This window comes from Asterias amurensis, chromosome 5 (assembly GCF_032118995.1).
Source record: "Asterias amurensis chromosome 5, ASM3211899v1".
NCBI lineage: Eukaryota > Metazoa > Echinodermata > Asteroidea > Forcipulatida > Asteriidae > Asterias > Asterias amurensis.
In genome coordinates, this window is record NC_092652.1 from 13,127,489 (window position 1) to 13,149,978 (window position 22,490).

A 22,490-nucleotide genomic window follows, 5' to 3' on the forward strand; every position below is an offset into this window, starting at 1 on the left:
CATGTATACATTAGTTACTGGAAGAGGATATGGCATGCAAAACCTGACCACGAAAGGAATTAAGAGAAGGGGCTCCGAACACATCACAAGAACCATGGATACTATTATATGTGGAGGAAATCCTCGTGACAAAAAGCCACACTTTGTCACATCTACCCGATTCCTTGGCACATATAAGATGTGTTTAATAGATTGTCTAGTATGACGGTTAGAGACATGTAAGCCAAAGGGGTTGAACTCAGTGTTGCTAAAATGATTGTGGAAAGATTTGTAGGGAAATAGACAGTCATTTAAAATCCTTCTCTGTCTATAAGGGGTGGAAGTCTGTATATTTTACATGATAGGTCAAGATAATCCAAGTTATAAACAATGCCATTGTTTAGTGTCCTGTGAATAAATTTGAGAAAACGAAACTGAACTCCCTCTAGTCTATGTGCTTGATGGGCTGAAATAGAGTTAAATACAATAGTACAAAATTCAAGATTAGGTCTGATGAGAAAACAAAACAAGATACATAAAACATGCTCGTTCTTTAAGGAGGGAAAGTTACGCCATACTAAACCACTCATGCGATTGGCTTTTTTGATAATAGTATTAACATGCGGAATGAAAGTGAGTCTGCTGTCAATAAGAATACCAAGATCTTTCTGGACATCATCACAAGTAAGAATATTATCACCTAAGGTATAATCAAATTTGACAGGCTTCTTCTTAAGAGTCAGGATTAAAATGCTACATTTGTTTATCGTTAAGAAATAGACGCCATGTTTTAGACCAGTCAAGAATTCTATCTAAGTCAGCCTGCAAAGAAATAGTATCGGCTGTGCAACCAATCTGACGTAAAACCTTTAGATCATCAGCATAAGGTAAACATTTATTACTTAAACATTCAGGAAGATTGTTAACAAAAAATGTAAATAAGAGAGGTCCTAGAATTGAACCCTGTGGAATTCCAGAGGGCACTGTTTTCCATTTGGAAGAAAAACCATCCACAACTACTCATAGATGTTTTCTGCCAGTTAGATAACTTTGTAACAAAATTAATGCATTTGGATGAATATTGTAGGAATTCAGTTTGTACAAAAGAAAATCATGGTTGACTCGATCAAATGCCTTGGAAAAATCTGTATTATAACATCTGACTGCTCTCTCTGATCAACAGCACGGTATGCCTCCAGTAAAAGTGAAGTAAGGTTTGTGGAACAACCCCCTTCCAGAGACAAAACCGTGCTGTTGCTCAGAAATCGCAGGTCGAACATGGGAACAAATCTGCTCACATAGTATTTTTTCATAAACCTTGGCTACCTGAGGGATTAATGAAATTGGCCTGTAGTTAGAGACACTTGACTTTTTACCAGCCTTATGGATAGGAACAAGGTCAGCAGTTTTTCAACTTAAAGGAAAGCATCCCTTCTTGGATGCTCTTGTGAAAATATACGATAAAGGACCACAGAGAGGGCACCAGCACAGGAATTAAAAACAAAACCTGATACATTATCTGATCCACTAGCTTTAGAACAGTCAATATTGTTTAACTTTTGTAGAACATCAGATTCAGTTATTTGGATAGCAGGCATGGCATTCAAATTAGCAGACTGAAGAGTAGGCATAGTCTCCGTTGCATCAGATTCATCAGGGGGTGGAAGATAGACAGACTGGAAAAGGTCCGTAAAAAGAGCCGCTTTGCTAGACGAATCAGTAGCTTCTAGACCTGAGGTTTCATGACGAAGAGTTGAAGGCAAGGCATGCCGGCGGGATCGAGCCTTAATAAAACTCCAAAAACGTTTTAAATTTTTACCAATGTCATCAGTATGGTGACCCTGAAGGGACATCGCATATCGCAAACGTGTGCGCATACGTATGCAATGTCGTGAAACAATTCGCAAATATGTGCGCACACGAATGCAATGTCGTGAAACTATTCGCGAATATGTGCGCACACGTATGCAATGTCGTGAAACAATTTGCAAATATGTGCGCACACGTATGCAATGTCGTGAAACAATTCGCGAATATGTGCGCACACGTATGCAATGTCGTGAAACAATTCGCGAATATGTGCGCACACGTCTGCGAATATTATTTGCGATGTCGTGAATTTTATTGCATACCATGTTGCATACCTTTGAATAAAATGTCTAATGATCTGGGGGGTTTCTTTCCAACAGTGAGATAAGCGGTAGTCATTGCAGCAGTAGTCTTTGTTGTGAGGCAAGCGAGGCGTGTGGTCGTCCTTGGCCTGGTGCCAAGTTCCTGGGTATACACACGCTTTACAGAGGGAGCCTGCTGTAGCGCCACAGTACTCCCTAGATCGGTAACAAATTATCCACAACTATGACATCATCCTAATGGTATGCAACATGGTATGCAATAAAATTCACGACAGTGCAAAACAAATCGCACTCGTGTGCGCACATATTCACGATTTGGTTCACGAAATTGCATACGTGTGCGCACGTATTAACGATTTAGTTCACGAGATTGCATACGTGTGCGCACATATTCGCGATTTGTTTCACGACATTGCATACGTGTGCGCACATATTCGAGAATTGTTTCACGCCATTGCATACGTGTGCGCACATATTCGCGAATTGTTTCACGATATTGTATACGTGTGCGCATATATTCGCGATTTGTTTCACGACATTGCATATGTGTGCGCACACGTTTGCGTTATGCGATGTCCCTTCGGGGCCACCATACATCAGTGATTGATTGAAGATATGATGCATACTTTATCTTTACCAGTTTCTTGAAATCAGTTCTTGATTGCTGAAAAGATGCTATGTTCTCTGGAGTAGGACTGGACTTCTTGCGGCGAAATGCTCATTCTTTGGCTCTTAGGGCAAAAACAACTTGTCCATCAAACCAAGGAGGTGAGGGACGTCGTGGACGGACAACAGGGACAACATCGATGATGGCAGCTTCAACAAGATTATAGAAGAGAGATGTAGCATCATCAATATTGTCAGTGGCTTCGAGCAGATTCCAGGGAATGTACTCAAGTGTTCTGTTGAGGTCTTTTAAATCTGCTTTACGGAAGTTAAAAATGGGCTGGTAGGCTGTAAAACAGGCATTGAAGTATCATTGAAAAGAAAGCTCAATCTTATTGACTTGTGATCAGATTGAAAAAAAGTCATCACCAGTTGTAGAGGAAGCTAGGAGGTTACTAGAAGTAAGGGCAAGGTCCAGAATGTTATCTCCTCTGGTTGAGCAAAAGTTTACTTGTTGCAAATTGTGAGCGGACATGACAGCATCAACAAAAACATAATCGTCGATCCACTTCAGACTGCCAGCTTACTTCTAGGGTTCCACTGTAAAGTAGGGAAATTAAAATCCCCAACAATACAAATGTTATTGTAGTGCCTGGAAACAATAGTTAAGGTGTCAGCCAGTGCCTCTAGTAGCTCAACTCCACTGTTCGGTGGCCTATAAAAAAACGCCAAGAAGCATCTTGTTGCGGCTAGACAGATGTACATGTACGTGTACGCTACACGTATTGTGTGTGTAAAATCTTTACATACGACCAATGGGGAATTTCGTAGTTCTTTACACATGAATTTTTGAATTTCAACCTCGATTTTGAACTGGACGACAAGATCAAAATGGGGTCATGTCTGCGAGGCGTATACAGAGTTTTTAATGACCTTTCCGATGATGTATCGATCTACAATATTGTAAGAATACATAATGTAGATCAAAAGTTATGATTTTTTGAAATAATAAACTTTGAATTTTCATAACTCAAAAACGATGACGTCATCATGACGTAATTTCAACGGTTTCTTCTCCTAATAAATATGTAATTATGTGTGAAGTTTCAAGTTTATACAAGTTTGTGAAAGGTGCTTTTGTTAGGGGACAAGGGACGCTGAGAAGAAGAAGAAAAACTAGACTTAAGTTTTTGTCATAACAAAAACAAGGTGTTCGGCTTCCGGGAGTACAAAAATACACCCTGGTGGACAATTATCAAAGGAAAAACCCATGAAATTAGGCCTTTTCAATAGAAGGTCACCAACATATCCATTTTTGTGAAGTACGTAAAGCCCTTTCATATGATGTGTAGATTGTTAAAATAGCTTTTGTGGTTGAGCAAATCGGAACTGATGAATAATCACGACTGGAGAAGAGACTTACTAACCGGAAGGGAAATGTTTGTTAAAAACGCCTTGAAAATAGACTCTGTACGTAAAGCCCTTTCATATGATGTATAGATTGTCAAAATAGCTTTTGTGGTAGAGGACATAGGAACTTATGAATAATGACGACTGGAGAAGAGACTAACTAAACAAAAGGGAAATGTTTATTGAAAACGCCTTGAAAACAGACTATAAACGAAGCTGGTATAATAATGTTGCTTAACTTCACTGATCGGACGAGAACCGGTGTAATTAACGCAGTACGGTAGTAGTCAAAACAAAAAATGTATTTTTGACGAAAATACACAAAAAATCTGATTTGAACCAGAAGACAAGGTAAAAATGGGGTCATGTGAGCTAGGCGTTTACAGAGTTTTTAACGACCTTTCCGATTATGTATCGATTGTAAGAATCCATCTCGTGGATCAAAAATAATGATTTTTTGAAATAATAAACTTTGAATTTTTATAAGAATTGATGACGTCATCATGACGTAACTAACACAGTATTCCACTCCTAATGCATATCTAACTATGTGCGAAGTTTCAAGTTCATACAAGTTTGGGAATAAGCTTTTGTTCGAGGACAAGGGACGAAGAGAAGAAGAAGATGAAAATCTAGATTGTTTTATTTATTTGTTTGTACTAAAGTTTTGTTTAATCCGGCAGTTTATTTTAGCAAGACCACTCCTAATTGATTGGGCCTTATACTTTAACCATTCTGTTTTCTTTGAATGTTTTGTATTGTAACATCCATGTCCGTGCATGGAGGTAGAAATAGATTAGTTTACGTAATGTCCTTTCCTACTAGAGAAAGTTCAAAAGGACTTATGTTATTCCAGATATTTTTTTTCTTCAAAATATTTAACTCAGAATAACTTGGATGGTTGTTTTAACAAATATTTAAAACAATTGAATGATTATGCTAAGTTCAAGAAGTAATAGATGTTGTAATACTGTCATGAATTCCGTGGGTCCAAAACGCCCTGCACCCGGGGGAGCGGTCGATCGATGTAACGTCTCTGCTTCTCTCGGTGTTTAACCAAAACATGACCAATTAGACCGGCAACCCAGAGCACTTTGGTTAAAGGAACGAGGTACCAATATTTGACTACGGGAACGTTTAGTGGATAACCTGACATAGTCAGATATGGATGTCTGCCGGGGACCCCCCGCTGCATGTGGCGCATGGACCCCAATAAAGAGGCAAAACAATGGGCTGAATCAAACATTCTAGGTACCACATGAAACCAAGTGGAAATGGGCTTTACCATGATACTAAGTAAACAAAATCAACCGCCAGACAAATTTTCTGCTGCATTAGGCCTGCCAGACACCCCCTCTCCCAAATGTTTAGTGTACAAACCTATGGGTTGAAATTAACCAGTTGTCAAATTACCTCAGATTAATATGAAACTTTCTCTAACTGTTCCACTATGGCTAAAATGAACACAAACCAAAAATTAAATCACTACTCCATGTCGTTTCCGAGATACAGCCTCTTAACATATGCTAAAATCTCCCCCTTTTTGAACTCCGCCCCCGGCCGACACAGCGCATTGTGGTGGTATTCTTTCAAACGTTAAGAGCCCGTAATTTAATAACGACACCAGCTTTGCGGTGAATGGTGTATACTGTTTAAGTTGTTGCCCTTGATCCATAATCTGGCTGCATTGGGCCTACCAGACACCCCCACCCCGGGGTTAAACATTGGAGGAACGACCTAAAACCAAGTTTAAATTACCTATAGGTCTAATGCACTATTCTTAACACAAGACAATATCAGGCGCCGGATAAATGTTTTGCGCGGCAGACACCTCCCTTCCCCGGGTTAAACATCAAAGGAACCACCTGAAACCAAGAAATGACCAATAACACTATTCTTTGACGTCCAGTATCAATTACCAGACGAAAGTTTTGCTGCATTGGGCCCGGCAGACACCTCCCTTCCCCCGGGTTAAACATCAGAGGAACCACCTGAAACCAAGTGGAAATGTGACCAAAATTATTCTAAATACAAGTATCAACTGCCAGACGAAAGTTTTGCTGCATTGGGCTTGGTAGACATCTCCCCTACCCCTGGGTTGAACATCAGAGGAACTCCCTGAAACCAAGTTGAAATGACCAATAACAATATTCTTAATACAAAGGGAAGTATCAACCGCCAGACATATGTTTCTTCATTGGGCCCGACAGACACCTCCCCAACCCCGGGGTTAAACTTTGAAGGAACGACCTAAAACCAAGTTGAAATTACCAATAACAATATTCTTAAACCAAGGGGGTGGGGGTGTCTGGCGTGCCCAACGCACCAATTGTTTGTCTGGCGTGTTTAGTGTAAATTGGTCATTTCAACTTTGGTTTCAAGTGGTTTCCCTGATGTTAACCCGGGGAGGGAAGGTGTCTGCCGGGCCCAAATGCAGCAAAACTTTCGTCTGGTGATTGATACTGGTATTAAGAATATTGTTATTGGTCATTTCAACTTGGTTTCAGGTGGTTCCTCTGATGCGTAAAACCCGGGGGAGGGGAGGTGTCTGCCGGGCCCAATGCAGCAAAACTGTTGTCTGGCAGTTGATACTGTATTAAGAATATTGTTATTGGTCATTTCAACTTAAATTCAGGTGGTTCCTTTGATGTTTAACCCGGGGGGGGGGGGGGGGTATGTCTGCCGGGCCCAATGCAGCAAAACTGTTGTCTGGCAGTTGATACTTGTATTAAGAATATTGTTATTGGTCATTTCAACTTAAATGCAGGTGGCTCTTTTGATGTTTAACCCGGGGGAGGGGAGGTGTCTGCCGGGCCCAATGCAGCAAAACTGTTGTCTGACAGTTGATACTTGTATTAAGGATATTGTTATTGGTCATTTCAACTTAATTTCAGGTGGTTCCTTTTGATGTTTAACCCGGGGAAGGGGAGGTGTCCGCCGGGCCCAATGCAGCAAAACTTTCGTCTGGCAGTTGATACTTGTATTAAGAATGTTGTTATTTGTCATTTCAGCTTAATTTCAGGTGGTTCCTTTGATGTTTAACCCGGGGAGGGTATATGTGTCTGTCCGGCCGCGCCCAATGCAGCAAAACCTTGTCTGGCGGCTGATATTGTCTTCTGTTAAGAATTGTGCATTAGGACTATTGGTAATTTCAACTTGGTTTTAGGTTGTTCCTCCGAGGTTTTACCCCGGGGGTGGGGGTGTTTGTCAGGCCCAGTGCAGCCAAATTATAAATCAATGGCCACAACTTAAATAGCATACAATTTTCAGCCACACAGCTGGTGTGGTTATTAAATTACGGGCTCTTAACGTTTGATAAAAAATACCACCACGACGCGCGGTCGTTCGGGGGCGGAGCGCCAAAAGGGGGAGATTTTAGCATTTTTGAAGAGGCCGTATCTCGGAAACGATATAGAGTAGGAATTTAATTTTTGTTTTGTGTTCATTTTAGCCATAGTGGAACAGTTTAACAAAGTTTCATGTATTATCTGAGGTAATTTGACTACTGGTTAATTTCAACCCATAGGTTTGTACACTAAACATTTGGGGGAGGGGGTGTCTGGCAGGCCTAATACAGCAGACAATTTGTCTGGCGGTTGAAATTTTTTACTTAGTATCATGGTGATGGCCATTTCCACTTGATTTCATGTGGTACCTAGAATGTTTGATCCAGCCCATTATTTTGCCTCTTTGTTGGGGGTCCACGTGCTACACACAGCGGGGGGTCCCCGGCAGACATCCATATCCGACTGTCAGGTTATCCACTAAATGTTCCTGTACTCAAATATTGGTACCTCGTTCCTTTAACCAAAGTGCTCTGGGCTGCCGCTCTAAATGTTCGTCATTTTGTACTGTTTTCTCACATAATTAAAAGTCCCATGAATCACTGAAGTAGTTGGCCATCTCAGCGAAACTTCGTCTTCAATTCCACATTGACCACTAAGCCATCGGAAGGGTAACATTTGAACAATTTGACGCCGAAGATTGAGAGGAAATTGTTTTCACAGCGTTCTGCATAAATAGAGCTATATAGCTCTATGCGTATCACGCTATGGCACAGAGTACAATAAACTTGGCAGCATGCCACCAAATATGCCTAATACACTACACGTGTACGCCACAAGTGTTACGCACAACCAATGGGGAAATTTCGTAGTTCTTTATACATGAATTTATGAATTTTCAAACTCGATTTTGAACCAGAAGACGAGATCAAAATGGGGTCATGTCTGCGAGGCATTTACGGAGTTTTTAACGAACTTTCCGATGATGTGTCGATTGTAACAACCCATCATGTAGATCAAAAGTTATGATTTTTTGAAATAATAAACTTTGAAAATTCATAACTCAAGAATTGATGACGTCATCGTGACGTAACTCTAACGGTTTCTTCTCCTAATAAATATCTAACTATGTGTAAAGTTAAAAATTTAAAAGTGTGCTTTTGTTAGAGGACAAGGGACGGAGATGTATTTTTAAAGAAAAATATACAAAAAATTTGCAAACTTTGACCTTTTGGTACGAACAGAAGGAGGGTCATACGATTTTGACGTTAACTTTTCAAATGTAGTCCCAGTCTTGATCTATCAGATGCCCGATTATGAATATAAAAGCTTTACAATTCAAAGACTTACAGCGATTAGCAAATGGTCACTTTTTAAACATAAAACCCTTGTAATTCAACACCTGATGACGTCACAATGACGTATCACAAACGGTTTCCTCTCCTAATGAATATCTAACTATGTGTGAAGTTTCAAGTTCATACGAGTTTGGGAAGAGTGCTTTTGTTAGAGGACAAGGGACGGAGAGAAACTGAAGAAGTAAAAAAAAAAAAAACCGAACAATAACAAAAGGTGTCCGGAGCTATGCTCTGCTCCGAACACCTAAGAAGTATGAAGAAAGACAAAAAAACAACAAAAATAAGAGGTGTTTCAGGCTGTTGGCCCGAACACCTAAAAAAATGAACAAAAACTAGAGATTGAGAGTTTGTGAACAAACTCAAGGTGTTCGGTTTCCGGGAGTAAAAAGCCTCGGATGTAAAAAAACAAATATTGCAACTTGCTTCGTCTCAAGATTTGTAAAAAACAAAAAATGTCGAAACAACACGATGGCGTCATCATGACGTCTTTTCGAGTTCAAGAAGTTAATGTCCTTGACTAACAATACAACAAGTTTCACCTCAGTCAAACTTTTGGTTTGGCATACACACAGCTTTGAAAAGTGCACCTTTAAAGCAATGATGGCGTCATCAAGCTAAGACTCCACATATAAGTTGCTATTGTGAGGGAGATTATGTATCATACCAATTTGAAACAATTATCAAAAACTCTACCACAGACATAGTAGAAGTATATGTTGAGATGTTTTTAATCTGCCGCTAGAGGGCGCTCTTACAATTGTTGACATAATCGGTATTATTTTTTTAAACCAGACCTTTGCCAGAGTTGTATTCTGTAATGGTAAAGTATCAAAAGGTGTATGTATCAACCCAAAAGCCATTACATGACGCCTTTTCAAAGTATATTACAGGTACTGCCGGTTTAGACAGGTCAAAAGGTCACGAGAAGGTCACCAACATATCCGTTTTTGTAAAGTACGTAAAGCCCTTCAATGTGATGTATAGATTGTCAAAATAGCTTCTGTGGCTGAGGAAATATGAACTTATGAAATATTGACGACTGTTGGAACAGACTAAGTAATCGTAATAGAACTGTATGTTGAAACGCCTTGAACGAAGACTATTATACACGAAGCATTTCGCTCTATGGATGAGCACTGAAGCGTGACTCGAACACGTGTTGTACGTGTAAAATCTTTACGCATGACCAATGGTGGATAATTTCAACCTCAATTTTGAACCCGAAGACAAGGTCAAAATGGGGTCATGTCTGTGAGGCGTTACAGAGTTTTTAATGACCTTTCCGATGATGTATTGATTGTAAGAATCCATCATGTAGATCAAGAGTTATGAATTTTTGAAATAATAAACTTTGAATTTTCATAACTCAAGAACGGCTGGCGTCATCATGATGTAACTTCAACGGTTTCTTGTCCTAATGATTATCTAACTATGTGTGAAGTTTCAAATTCATACGATCTTTGGAAAGATGTTTCTGTTAGGGGACAAGGGACGTACAGAAGAAGAAGAAGAAGAAGTATCAATAAAAAAAAATATAAAAAAAACGAACAAAAATAAGAGGTGTTCCGGGCTGTTGGCCCGAACACCTAATAAGAGGTGTTCCGGGCTGTTGGCCCAAACACCTAACAAAACATTCTCAAACAATCTTTCACACACTTTCTTTGGTATGGCTGTAAAGGCCACTGGCCGGAGATGCATGTAACACTAGAATGCTTAGGGATAGGAATGATACAAGAGCATTTCCAAAGTTGTGGAATAGATTGGGTACTAAAAGACAAGTTAAAAATAAAGGTAAAAATTATAGAAAGCTGACCCGAACATGATTGTAAAACCTTTGCGGAAATTCCATCCGGTCCGGCTGCCTTAGATGTACATGTATTCAGTTTTTTAAACTGACGGCAAACTTCTTGTTCAAAAACACTTAGCTCATAGGGATCTAAATCTTGTTGAAGTACATCGTGAAGGTTATCAACTTCATTATGAAAGTCATATTTATCAAAACGGTTATAAAACTCATTCAACTTATTAGCATACTCAACTGATGTGTCTGGTAATTGGCTACTTTTTCCGATTTATTTGAATAGCCACTCATGAGTCTCATTCCCTCCCAAACCTTTTTCGTATTGTTCTGAGTCAGCTAGAGTCTTTTCAATCTTGTTCTTGTATTTAACTTTCTCTGCTTTGATGACACGCTTCAGTTCCTTTTGAATTCTCTTAAGTTGCATCTTGTCACCTTGTCCGTAGATCTGCTTCTTCCTGTTAATCACATCTTTAACTTCCTTTGTCACCCAGGGTTCGTTATTGGGGTAGATTTTGACCTCCTTCGTGGAAATTGCATTTGTTGAACAAAAGTTAAAGGAACACGTTGCCTTAGATTGGTCGAGTTGGTCTTTGAAAAGCGTTCTGTAACCGTTTGTTATAAAATGCATATGGGTAGAAAGATGTTGTAAAAGTAGAATACAATGATCTACACAAATATGCCTCGAAATTGCGTGGTTTTCTTTTTACCGCGTAGACTAACACGGTCGTCCATTTATGAGAGTCAAATTGTTGACTCCCATAAATGGCAGACCAAGTTAGTTCGCGACATAAAAGGAAAACCGTGCAATTTTGAGTGATACTTTAGTGGATCATTATATTCTACTTTTAAAACATCTTTCTAACCATTGCATTTCATAACAAATGGTTTCAAACGCTTTTTATAGACCAACTAGTCCGATCCAAGGCAACATGTAGTTCCTTTAATGTGCATGTAGCTGCTAACTGCGTCTACAAGATCATTTAAATCAGGGTTAGTTTCAATAAATACATTCCAGTCGACGCACTCCAACGATGCTTGTAATTCTCTCAAGGAATCTGTGTTCCATTGTTGAACCGACACGATCTTTGGTTTCTGACATTGCACCAATGGTTGATACTTTGGTAACAAAGACCCTAAATTGTGGTCTGCTTGGCCCAGCTGAGGGAGAGGAGAGGCAGTACAATGCTCCTTTGACATTGGAGTAAAATAAGTCCAGGGTTGCTGTACCACGTGTAGGGCAGTCGACATATTGGTGGTATTGGACACTCTTTTCTTTAAAGAGGCATGATTAAAATCTCCATTAATGATAACCATGGCATCTGGGTTAGCTCGTTCAGTATCATGAATAGCGGAACACAATCATCAGTTCCCTGCTTGGCAACTGACTGGTTAGGAATGTATATATATCGTTGAACACACAACATGAGAAAATTCCCAGGGTAGATAGTATGGGCGTAAACTGACCGTCAACATTTCCAAGTTTGGAGAACATGCATGGCATTTGATCACTGCATCGTTTGGATGACACCATTTCTCGTATAGACAAACTCCACCACCACAAGCTTTGTCCGTGTCATTTAAGTTTCTATCCCCTCGTAGCAATTTAAACCCATCTATTGCCACATGCTCATCACGGTCAATATCCTTCAGCCATGTTTTAGTGAATGACATCAGGGAAATGTTTCTGTAATCATGTAGATACCGGGTATTTGCTTGAAGTTCATCACCTTTATTTCTCAATGATTGTACATTGACCATTATAACTGATGATAAATATGGTCTGAACCTCCGTTTACGTAAAAGTTTCTTTACTCCACCAGCTTTGCCTCGTTTACGACTTCGCATACCTTTAGGCAAGTCCAGATTCAACAGCCAGACATTGTCATGCAAATGTCGGGTGTCCATTGCCTGCAGCTCTGCAGCAGTATATTGATTTGAAGAATTTGTTGGTAACAAAAACCCTACTTTTTTACACATTCCAAATGTTGAAACAATTAGTAACACACCCAGTCCCAGGCAGAGGTTGGTAGTATAAAACATTGTGAGAAACGGCTCCCTCTGAAGTGGAGTAGTTTTCGAGAAGGAAGTAATTTTTCACAAATTTGATTTCGAGACCTCAGGTTTAGAATTTGAGGTCCCGAAATCAAGCATCTGAAAGCACACAACTTCGTGTGACAAGGGTGTTTTGTTCTTTCATAGTTATCTCGCAACTCCGACGACCAATCAAGCTCAAATTTTCAAAGGTTTGTTATTTTATGCATATGTTGAGATACAGCAAGTGAGAAGCATGGTCTTTGACAATTACCATCAGCTAGTGTCCCCTGGCTTTAAATCAATCAGTCATCTCTCTGCTGTTAATTTATTGTGAATTAAAGCTTTACAAATGTTTTCAATAATCATAACCCTCCGTCCATGAGCATGCAGATCAGAAGGAAGCATCCTGTGAAACTATTTGTCTGATATTGACCCCTTGCACACGCATTACATGCAGCGACTGATGCCACGCTCACCATGTTGGTGGTCAATAGGTTTACGTGTAATGGCTGAGTCGTCTGAAATGCGCACTTCTCTGAATAACACACGTTGACAATGACCACCTAAATGGCGCATCCAAGATTATTCTGATGATGGCGTCAGGTTAATTGGGTCAATACCCTCGTTGAGTAGAAATTACAAAAAGATTTAAATATCAGAAATGATTCATGCATGGAGTTTGGTGTCAGTTTGCAAATGTTGTGACCACATGCAGATGCAATCGGTACCCGCTGTCACCTCGCCAAACGTGAATAGATTTGAAACCTTCACAACGTTTTTTCGCTGTTTTCTTATTTTGATTTTTCTTGATGACTTGGCCAATAAATCAGCATTATTACAATTTACAAATCTATGACCCTGCCTTTAAAGGAACACGTTGCCTTGGATCGGACGAGTTGGTCAAAACAAAAGCGTTTGTAACCGTTTTTTATAAAATGCATATGGTTGGAAAGATGTTTTAAAAGTAGAATACAATGATCCACACAAGTTTGCCTCGAAATTGCGTGGTTTTCCTTCTACTGTGCGAACTAACATGGTCGGCCATTTATGGGAGTCAAAATTTTGACCCCCATAAATGGCCGACGTGTTAGTCGACAAGGTAAAAGGAAAACCACGCAATTTCGAGGCATGTTTGTGTGGATCATTGTATTCTACTTTTACAACATCTTTCTACCCATATGCATTTTATAAAAAACGGTTACAAACGCTTTTCAAAGACCAACTCGACCGATCCAAGGCAACGTGTTCCTTTAACTGTGGTCTGCTGGCCAAATGCTAGAGAACCACCGTAATGTCAGTATTCTTAAAAACATTTCCATGCCGACCTGTGGTATTATTTCTGAATGGACTTTTAACACTTCCTGGATCATCATCTACATGTATAATGTCAACATTAATGTCAACATTATCAATAAGTTTTAGACCCGAATATGTAATAGTTTGGTAATTACACTAATTAGTAAGTACAACGCATCACTAGACTTGTCATTTTGTCATTTCACGTGACCTTTCTAGATACGCCACTTTACCAATGGTTATTGTATGTGCAGTGAAGAAAACACATTGATAGTTCTGTATGAATTAAAGGCAGTGGCAATATTGGTAATTACTCAAAATAATTATTAGCATAAAACCTTACTTGGTAACGAGTAATGGGGAGAGATTGAAAGTCTAAAACATTGTGAGAAACGGCTCCCTCTGAAGTGTAGTAGTTTTCGAGAAAGAAGTAATTTTCCATGAATTTGATTTTGAGACCTCAAGTTTAGAATGTGAGGTCTCGAAATCAAGCATCTGAAAGCACACAACTTCGTGTGACAATGGTGTTTTTTTCTTTCTTAGTTATCTCGCAACTCCCACGACCAATCAAGCTCAAATTTTCACAGGTTTGTTATTTTATGCATATATATCTTGAGATACAGCAAGTGAGGAGACTGGTCTTTGACAATTACCAATAGTGTCCACTATGGCAAGTTCAATCGTGTTTTTTCCGAACACGTTTTTTAAAACTGTGAATGAGATAGGTCAGTTCGTGGTATGGACGAGCGACAAATTAATTGGACCTTCATATGAAGAATAAGACAGCCTTTTATGGAAATGTTCAATCAAGCGGTGCATCCTTAGATACATTTGTAACATTCCACAAGTAGGCCTATACACATCTTCTAAGATAATTTGCTTAAAATGTAAATGCTGTATTTACAGACAAACTAAAAGCTGGAAGAAAGCGAGATGGTACTCCTGAGAAACCTGTCAGCCCAAATCAGTCACAGTCACAAACTGAAGAGGAGACAGTGGCAGCCAGCAAACAGGTGCTAGATGGTGAAGACATCAGGGCACTAGCAATTGATCATAATGAGCTTGCCAAGGTCTGTAGTGTTTAAGTTTTTAAATTTTGTTAGGTGTTCGGGCACCACCAGGGAACATTCCACTTGTCTCTTTTTTTTTGGGGGGGGGGGGGTGGTATTCCTAAGCTTGGGCGATATCTCAATATTTTGTTAATCAAATTATCGGCAAATCGTGGTTTTGATGAAGTATCACAATGTCTTCCCTAATTGAGACGTCTTGCAACAACAAAGATGTCAGAATTTTATACTTTATATATAAGTTGCAATATAAACGAATATCGTGATATTTATTTGACGATACATTGTGGGACAATAAAAGCAATTTCGCCCAAGCTTAGTTATACCCAAACTTTCTTGTTTTTTGTACAGTATTTAGGTTTGTTTTATCCCGAGAGCCTATTGTTTTTATACTTTTTTACAGGTGTCCGAAAATTTATTATCACAATCAGTTAGTTGCAAGCAAGGCCTTTAAAAACTTAACAAAGAGTGCACGGACATAGCCTAATATTGACCTCACCCTCCTGTCCCAACTGGAAGTTGAAAATGAAAAACTATTCCCCATTCTCGTTTCTAGCTCTGATACAGTACAGAGAGTTTGAATATGGTTTCCGTGGATGAATTTTATTGTTTTCTTTTATGACAAAAACAAAGCTGAATACTTTATTCATGCAGAACTATCAATGTGTTTTCATACATATTAATTATATTAATTAGTAATTAATTCCTAAACAGATAGGTCACTTTGTGACTAATTACGAAACCATTACATATTAGGCACTGAAACTTGCTGACAATGTTAACAAAATCGAGTATTTATTAATATTTTGTACAGGTCAAAATGATAAACTACATGTATTTCTTGGTCTTAAAAACTATGTTTACTTGTAAATAAGCAGTTTTGAAGTATAGTGGTCGCTGCTAGTAAAGCACAAAGAACAACTTCACAAGTGCAGTTGGTCGCCAATATATGTTTAACTTAATAGGCAGCTTTTCTAATACTTAAAACCTTGAGATTTTATGGACAATCTGCCACTTTCAGTGTTTTCAATATAATTTTGGAACACCAAAATTACTGATGTTTTGATATGATGAGATCAGGGATATCGATGTCACAAAAATGTTGAGTTTTAATTGAGTAAAATTGATATACATGTAATGTAGCTTAATGTTGTAAATATCAACAATCATTATTAACTTACCCCTCCTAAGCCAGGCGAGCCAGCTGTTCTGGACACTATGTGTGACTAACTTTTGACAATTTCTCTCTTCCTATTATGAGATAAATTTACTTTGTTGTACTACAGAAAATCTTGTATTGTCTTAAATTGTCTAATTAAAATATGAATGGGTTGTTACTCTCCCAATTGTCTTTGCATGAGTGTTAACGGAAAAAAAAGCTGCTCAATCAACTACATTAACAAATTTCGTTTGACTTTTATGGTTAATTTGAACACAGATACGAGCTCCGAAACCACCTTCAGCCTGTAGGGCCAATCAGGCTGTCTCCAGCAAAGTAACTGTAAGGAAACTTAAGCCACAGGCCCAACTAGTGACGCCTACATTGAAGCAAATGTTGATTGCAAAGCCAGCTCCACCAGATGCCTGTCTAAAGGGACAGGATTTTGAAGGTATTTATTTCATCTTGTACGAAGAGGAAAGGTCTATGGATCCCCCAAAATAAGTATATGAAAAATAAAAAGCAATATACAAATACAAGTCAAGAAAGTAATGAATAATAAAATAAAATAGATAAACTTGACATGATTGCATTTGTGCACAAATGCATAGCTGTTCCGTTAATAACATTTTCTAAAATCAAGTTACTCAACTGAATTCGAAATTCTTTTTTTATTCAAAGCAGTTATGACCTGTTCAGCCTATTTAAAAAGAGGAATTAAGATTATACCAAGTTCATTTAGCAATTTATAACTTAAAGACACTGGACACTTTTGGTAATTGTCAAAGACCAGTCTTCTCACTTGTTGTATCTCAACAAACCACATAAAATAACAAACCTGTGAAAATTTGAGCTCAATTGGTCGTCGAAGCTGCGAGATAATGATGAAAAAAAACACCCTTGCCACACGAAGTTGTGTGCTTCAAGACTTCAAAATCTAATTTTGAGGTCTTGAAATCAAATTCATGGAAAATTTACTTCTTTCTCAAAAAAAATGTCACTTCAGAGGGAGCCGTTTCTCACAATGTTTCATACTATCAACCTCTCCCCATTACTCGTTACCAAGTAATGTTTTATGCAAGTATTTATTTGAGTAATACCAACAGTGTCCACTGCCTTTATAGGTGCAAGAATGAAAAAAACCATAAATACTTGAAGGATGAAGTCATCTTGACGTCATTCCAACATTTACAAGAACATGCGAATATCTAACAACCTACTAAGTTTCAACATAATCGCATCATTACTTCGGGAAATATATAACTTCAAAAAGTGTACCTTTAATGCCATGTCACGTGACTCCATGATGACGTCATTGACCTAAAACTTCACACATATGATACCTGTCTGACAGTAAACGTGTGTGTACATTTTGAAGTGATAAGAAAAAACTTAATCACACGCATTTTCAAAAAGTCCAGTAACTAGATGACAATATTTATTGTAGTCTTTGTGAAATCAGCGGTTAGCTGGGGTCTAACCACTTGACCACGGCATGACGTCTTCAATATTTATTTTGAACTGCCCACCCTTGCCAGACACTAACATCGTTGAAAGCAACTTCAAAACTTTTGAAACTTTTGAAACTTTTGAATTAGAAGGAAGTAGAGGTCATGTGAGGTCACGCACACAAAACAAAATGAAGACCTAATATAATTTTTTATCCCTACCCAATCGCGCAAACAGAAAGCTCTGGTCTCTTGTGGCTGATTTGATATAGATTTTCAAATTACATCTTAAATAGAAACCTTTAAGTTGACGTCGCGTGACATGTGATGCTTTCATTATTACATCCCTGTTTTAGGATCATTATTGCACAATACTTTTCATTGCAATTGCTCATTAAAGACAGTGGACACTATTGGTAATTGTCAAAGATAAGTCTTCACAGATACCTCAACATATGCATAAAATAACAAACCTGTGAAAATTTGAGCTCAATCGGTTGTCGAAGTTGCGAGATAATAATGAAAGAAAAAACACCCTTGTCACACGAAGTTGTGTGCTTTCTGATGCTTGATTTTGAGACCTCAAATTCTAAACTTGAGGTCTCGAAATCAAACTCGTGGAAAATTACTTCTTTCTCGAAAACTACCTCACTTCAGAGGGAGCTGTTTCTCACAATGTTTAATACTATCAACCTCTCCCCATTACATGTAATCAAGAAAGGTTTTATGATGGTAATTAATTTGAGAAATTGCCAATAGTGTCCACTGCCTTTAAGGACTATTCAAAAGGCCCTAAATGTCTTCCGGTCGACTGGCAGACATTAAAACAATAATATAAAAAAAAAACTATTTAAGCTGTTTCGCTGCACTGCGCTAGGAAACAGCTTAGATAGTAATTATAAACAAACAAATAAAAAAACAAAATAAACTAGACAAATGCATCTCATAGCTGTTTCCTTAAAAACATTTTCAATTTTCTCAAATGAGTTTGAAGTTATTTTTTATTCAAAGCAGTTATATAGATTTTCAGTAAGCAATTTATGACTTACATGTGCAAAAATGAAAAGAAATCATAAAAAAAATCATGTGATGACGTCATAATGACATCATTTCACAATTTACAAGAACTTGTCAATATCTGACGATGATTGCATCTTACTTCGAGAGTTATACGACTTCAAAAAGTACACCTTTAATGCCACGTCACGTGACCCCCGGTGACGTCATTGATCTTAAACTTGAAACATAATGATACTTGTCTGACAATAAACGTGTGTGTACACTTTGAAGTGATTACAAAAAACTTCACCATACACATCTTCAAAAAGCCTGCCGCTAGAAGGCGCTCTTGTGTAGTGTGACGTCATTTTTTTTTTTTTAACTGCCCACCCATGCCAGACACTAATAACATTAAAAGCGAGTTCATAGCTGTTGGCAATTTTGAATTACAAGGCACTTCAGGTTAAGACCGGAAGAAGAGGTCATGTGAGGTCACACACACAAAATAAAAGTTTTTGGCAAATCATTAGCTTGACCTGCCAACAGTATGATTGCCAATTGGCAGACAAGTCAGAAACTACGAGATCAACACCAGCAGTATTAAATTCCTGATGGAAAGTTTTTTTATGAATGAAATGGGATTTCGTCAGGCAAATTTATTTCCAAGGTACAAGACATTTTGCTTCTAACCAAAGTGTATTTTCCAATTGGTCTCTAGCTGGTCTTGTCGAGGCCAAGACCAAGACCGGAAAGACTGAGATAAAGATCAATACCAGTATGTCCGAAACCATTGCGTTAACATTTCTACTGTTCTAAAAAAAAAAAAATCACTCAAAGGTACCGCGAAACGCTGACCACATTGCGATCATACAGTACATACAGTGATGATTTCGAGGAAGTACCCATACGAGGAACGAGTACTCGCAAATCACTCGAAGCAACTCGTTTACCACACTCGAGTTTTGCGTGCGTGGAGCGAGCGAGTGCGAGCGAGGAATGGGGGAGTTCGAGGGAGATTCGAGGGCTATCATTTTGTCCCATAGATTCCACTCAATCTTTGCCTTGCGAGGAGCGTTCATGCGTAAAATCTGACCTCGGATTCAGCGTAGTTGCCTGACTGGGAACTCAGAACGTCCGCTCAGCCAGCACATAATAAAAAGGCTGATGATAAGGAATCTCCATCAATACGGGGAGCAGTGGCGGCGTACAAAGCAAAAATGTGGAAGTAGTGTTATACTTTGTATCAAGTTAAAACATAGTATAACAATTTTGTATCTTTTGCGATTGTAGCTACAAGTGCGGCACATCTAAGGGAATTTTGATGCCTGGAGTGGCTGGCTTTGGGAGCATCACGTTTTTTTTTTAAATCTGTGGCAATTATTTAAATGGGTTGGAGGTCCGGCTGTTATCATGTCCCATCACAGTCCATATTTTTTAAAGAGCAAAATCAGCGCCATGGTGACGACCGGTAAACATCACGATGTGGTAAACATTTTGAAAGGAGCATTTTGAATAAAATAAATATTACAGGGGTATATCCTTAATAATTTGGATTCACTGTATATCAGACTAATAATATAAGAAGGAAGCGAATTCGAAAAAGAACTTTTTTTTAAATATAAGTTCAGAATGTCTGACCTCCCCTCTGGTATATTTTTGCCGTTGTTGGACACATATTATTAAGAATATCGGTATTTTAATATTAGCCGGCATTCGATCCTTTTGTTATATTTTTGCCGTTGTGGGATATTGCAGTTACAAACTTTTCTATTAAATACAACCATGGAGCATACAATGTCCGTATTCTGTCTTTTAAAAATGAACACGTTAGAATGTCCGACCTCCCCTCTGTTATATATATTTCCGTTGTAGGATAAATGCAGTTAAACACTTTTTTATTACAAAAAATTCCGTATTCCGTAATCTGTTAAAAATTCTGCTTACAGTCAATCTAACTCTCAATCAAATTGGCCCAAACCAGCTGTAGTTTACCCAACAACAACTGGTCTTAAAAGCTTGTGTGGTATTTTTACGTTTTCGAACATATTTCCAAGAACCATGAACTGAAAACCAGCAAGGGCCCTGATGATGGGAGCATACTAAAATCGACTACAGGATCCTGGATTGGTCGTGGCTGTTTTATGTATAAATAATCGATTAGTAAAAACAGATTTCAAATATTCAACTTTTCAAATATGAAGTTAGGATGGTCCTATAGCCTCTGAGCATTGCTTTTTATTTTGTACATAAGGTATCAAAACTTCGCTGTTTTGAAAGCACTTGCAAACGTAAAGGAGTTTGAGTTAGTTGGTGCGTTGGTGCTAGTTTCTTCCACTATTGGCTCACTTTAAACCCCAACAGCAAAACCGTCTTCACAAAAGCTGCATTCGCACCTCTGTTGTGGTTTGTTATAATTAGCTGACTCATCCAAACAAGCCTGATCTCTACGTTTTCAACATTGCCAAACAATGGCGGACCAACACCTCACTAAACATCTCCTCATGTGTGCATTGTCTGCGATGCTCCTTGCTGGGTCTGACATTGTAAAAGAGGACACAAGCAGAAAGGTTTTATATAAGACACTTCCAGGTACTGGTTGCCAGCGTTCTGGTAATGCCTCTCTGCTTTCAAATACCAAATAAAGTACTAACAACAACGCAGTTCTGATGATCAAATAATAAAAAAAATCCCGATCGTGGAAACTTCTTCAATTGTTAACTGCATTTATCCCTAAACGGCAAAAATACAACATAGGGAAGGTCGGACATTTTTAACTTGTAAAAACAAATGTTCCCCAATACTCAAATGCCGGCATTCTTATAAGACGAAATACGGATTTTTTTTGAACAAAACAAAAGTTTTGAACTGCATTTATCCCACAACGGCAACAATATTACGAAAGAGGGGAGTTCAACTTCCCCAATGTTAAAAAAATGATCCCAATACTCGAATGCCGACATTATTAAAAGACGGAATCCGAATAAACGGACAGGTTTTTTTTGTATTTATCCCATGACGGCAAAATATACAGTTAAAAAATGTTCCCCAAAACTCGAATGCCGGCTGGCATTTTAATATTAAAATACAGAATACATCACACAACGGGAAAAAATAAAACAGAGGGGAGGTCAACTTGTTAAATATAATGCCGACATTATTAAAATACAGAATATACGGACAATTTTGTAAATAAAAAAGAGCTCCTTTCCCCTCCCATGTGTATTTTTTCTTCCCATTTACGCTCAGTCGATTAATATTTTCCCTGTCCTTTAATATTTCCTCGTCCATGTTCATTTCCCCGTCCCATGTTTTATTTGTTCTTCCCATGTTTTTCTCAGTCGATTAATACCCCCATGCCTCCCCACCCCAAGGGTTATTTCCCCTTCCCAGTTTTTTGTTTTCCCATCCTGGGTTGTTTCAATCTATTTATCCACCCAAAATACATCAAAATGCCCCATGCAACAACTCCTGAGTGACATCAAAGGAAAAAAAAACCCAAAATCCCCTTAGATGTGCTGCAATTATACTGGGGTTCTTATACAACATGTTACATTTGTTGTAACTGGATACAAAGTATAACAACACTTCGACATTTTTTGCTTTGTACGCCGCCTGCCCACATTTTTTGACCACACTTATTGCTGAGACTCTGCTGGTTGGGATGGTGCAATACTAGGGGAGAAAAAAAAAACAGGAAGGGGAAATAAACCATAGGACGGGGAATAAACCTGGGACGGGGAAATGAACCTGGTACTGTGAAATAAACCTAGGACGGGAATAAACTTGGAGACGGGGAAATATACCTGGGACGGGGGAATATTAAGGGACAAAGAAAACGGGGGAAACAACCCAGGACGGCGAAATAATTATTACGGGACCGAGAAAAAAAACTGGAAGTGGAAATAAACCTGGGACGG

At 38.5% G+C, this 22,490-nt stretch overlaps 1 protein-coding gene across 1 annotated transcript in view; it reads left to right on the top strand.

Moving 5' to 3' along the window:
• The window catches only part of LOC139937040 (MYCBP-associated protein-like), a 123,431-nt gene that overhangs the window by 1,231 nt on the left and 99,710 nt on the right, over positions 1-22,490 (top strand). Inside the window, exons 2-3 of the mRNA XM_071932002.1 lie at positions 14,807-14,970; positions 16,406-16,577. Of these exons, the coding sequence (XP_071788103.1) occupies positions 14,807-14,970; positions 16,406-16,577 (336 nt within the window). The remainder of the gene's footprint in view (positions 1-14,806; positions 14,971-16,405; positions 16,578-22,490) is intronic.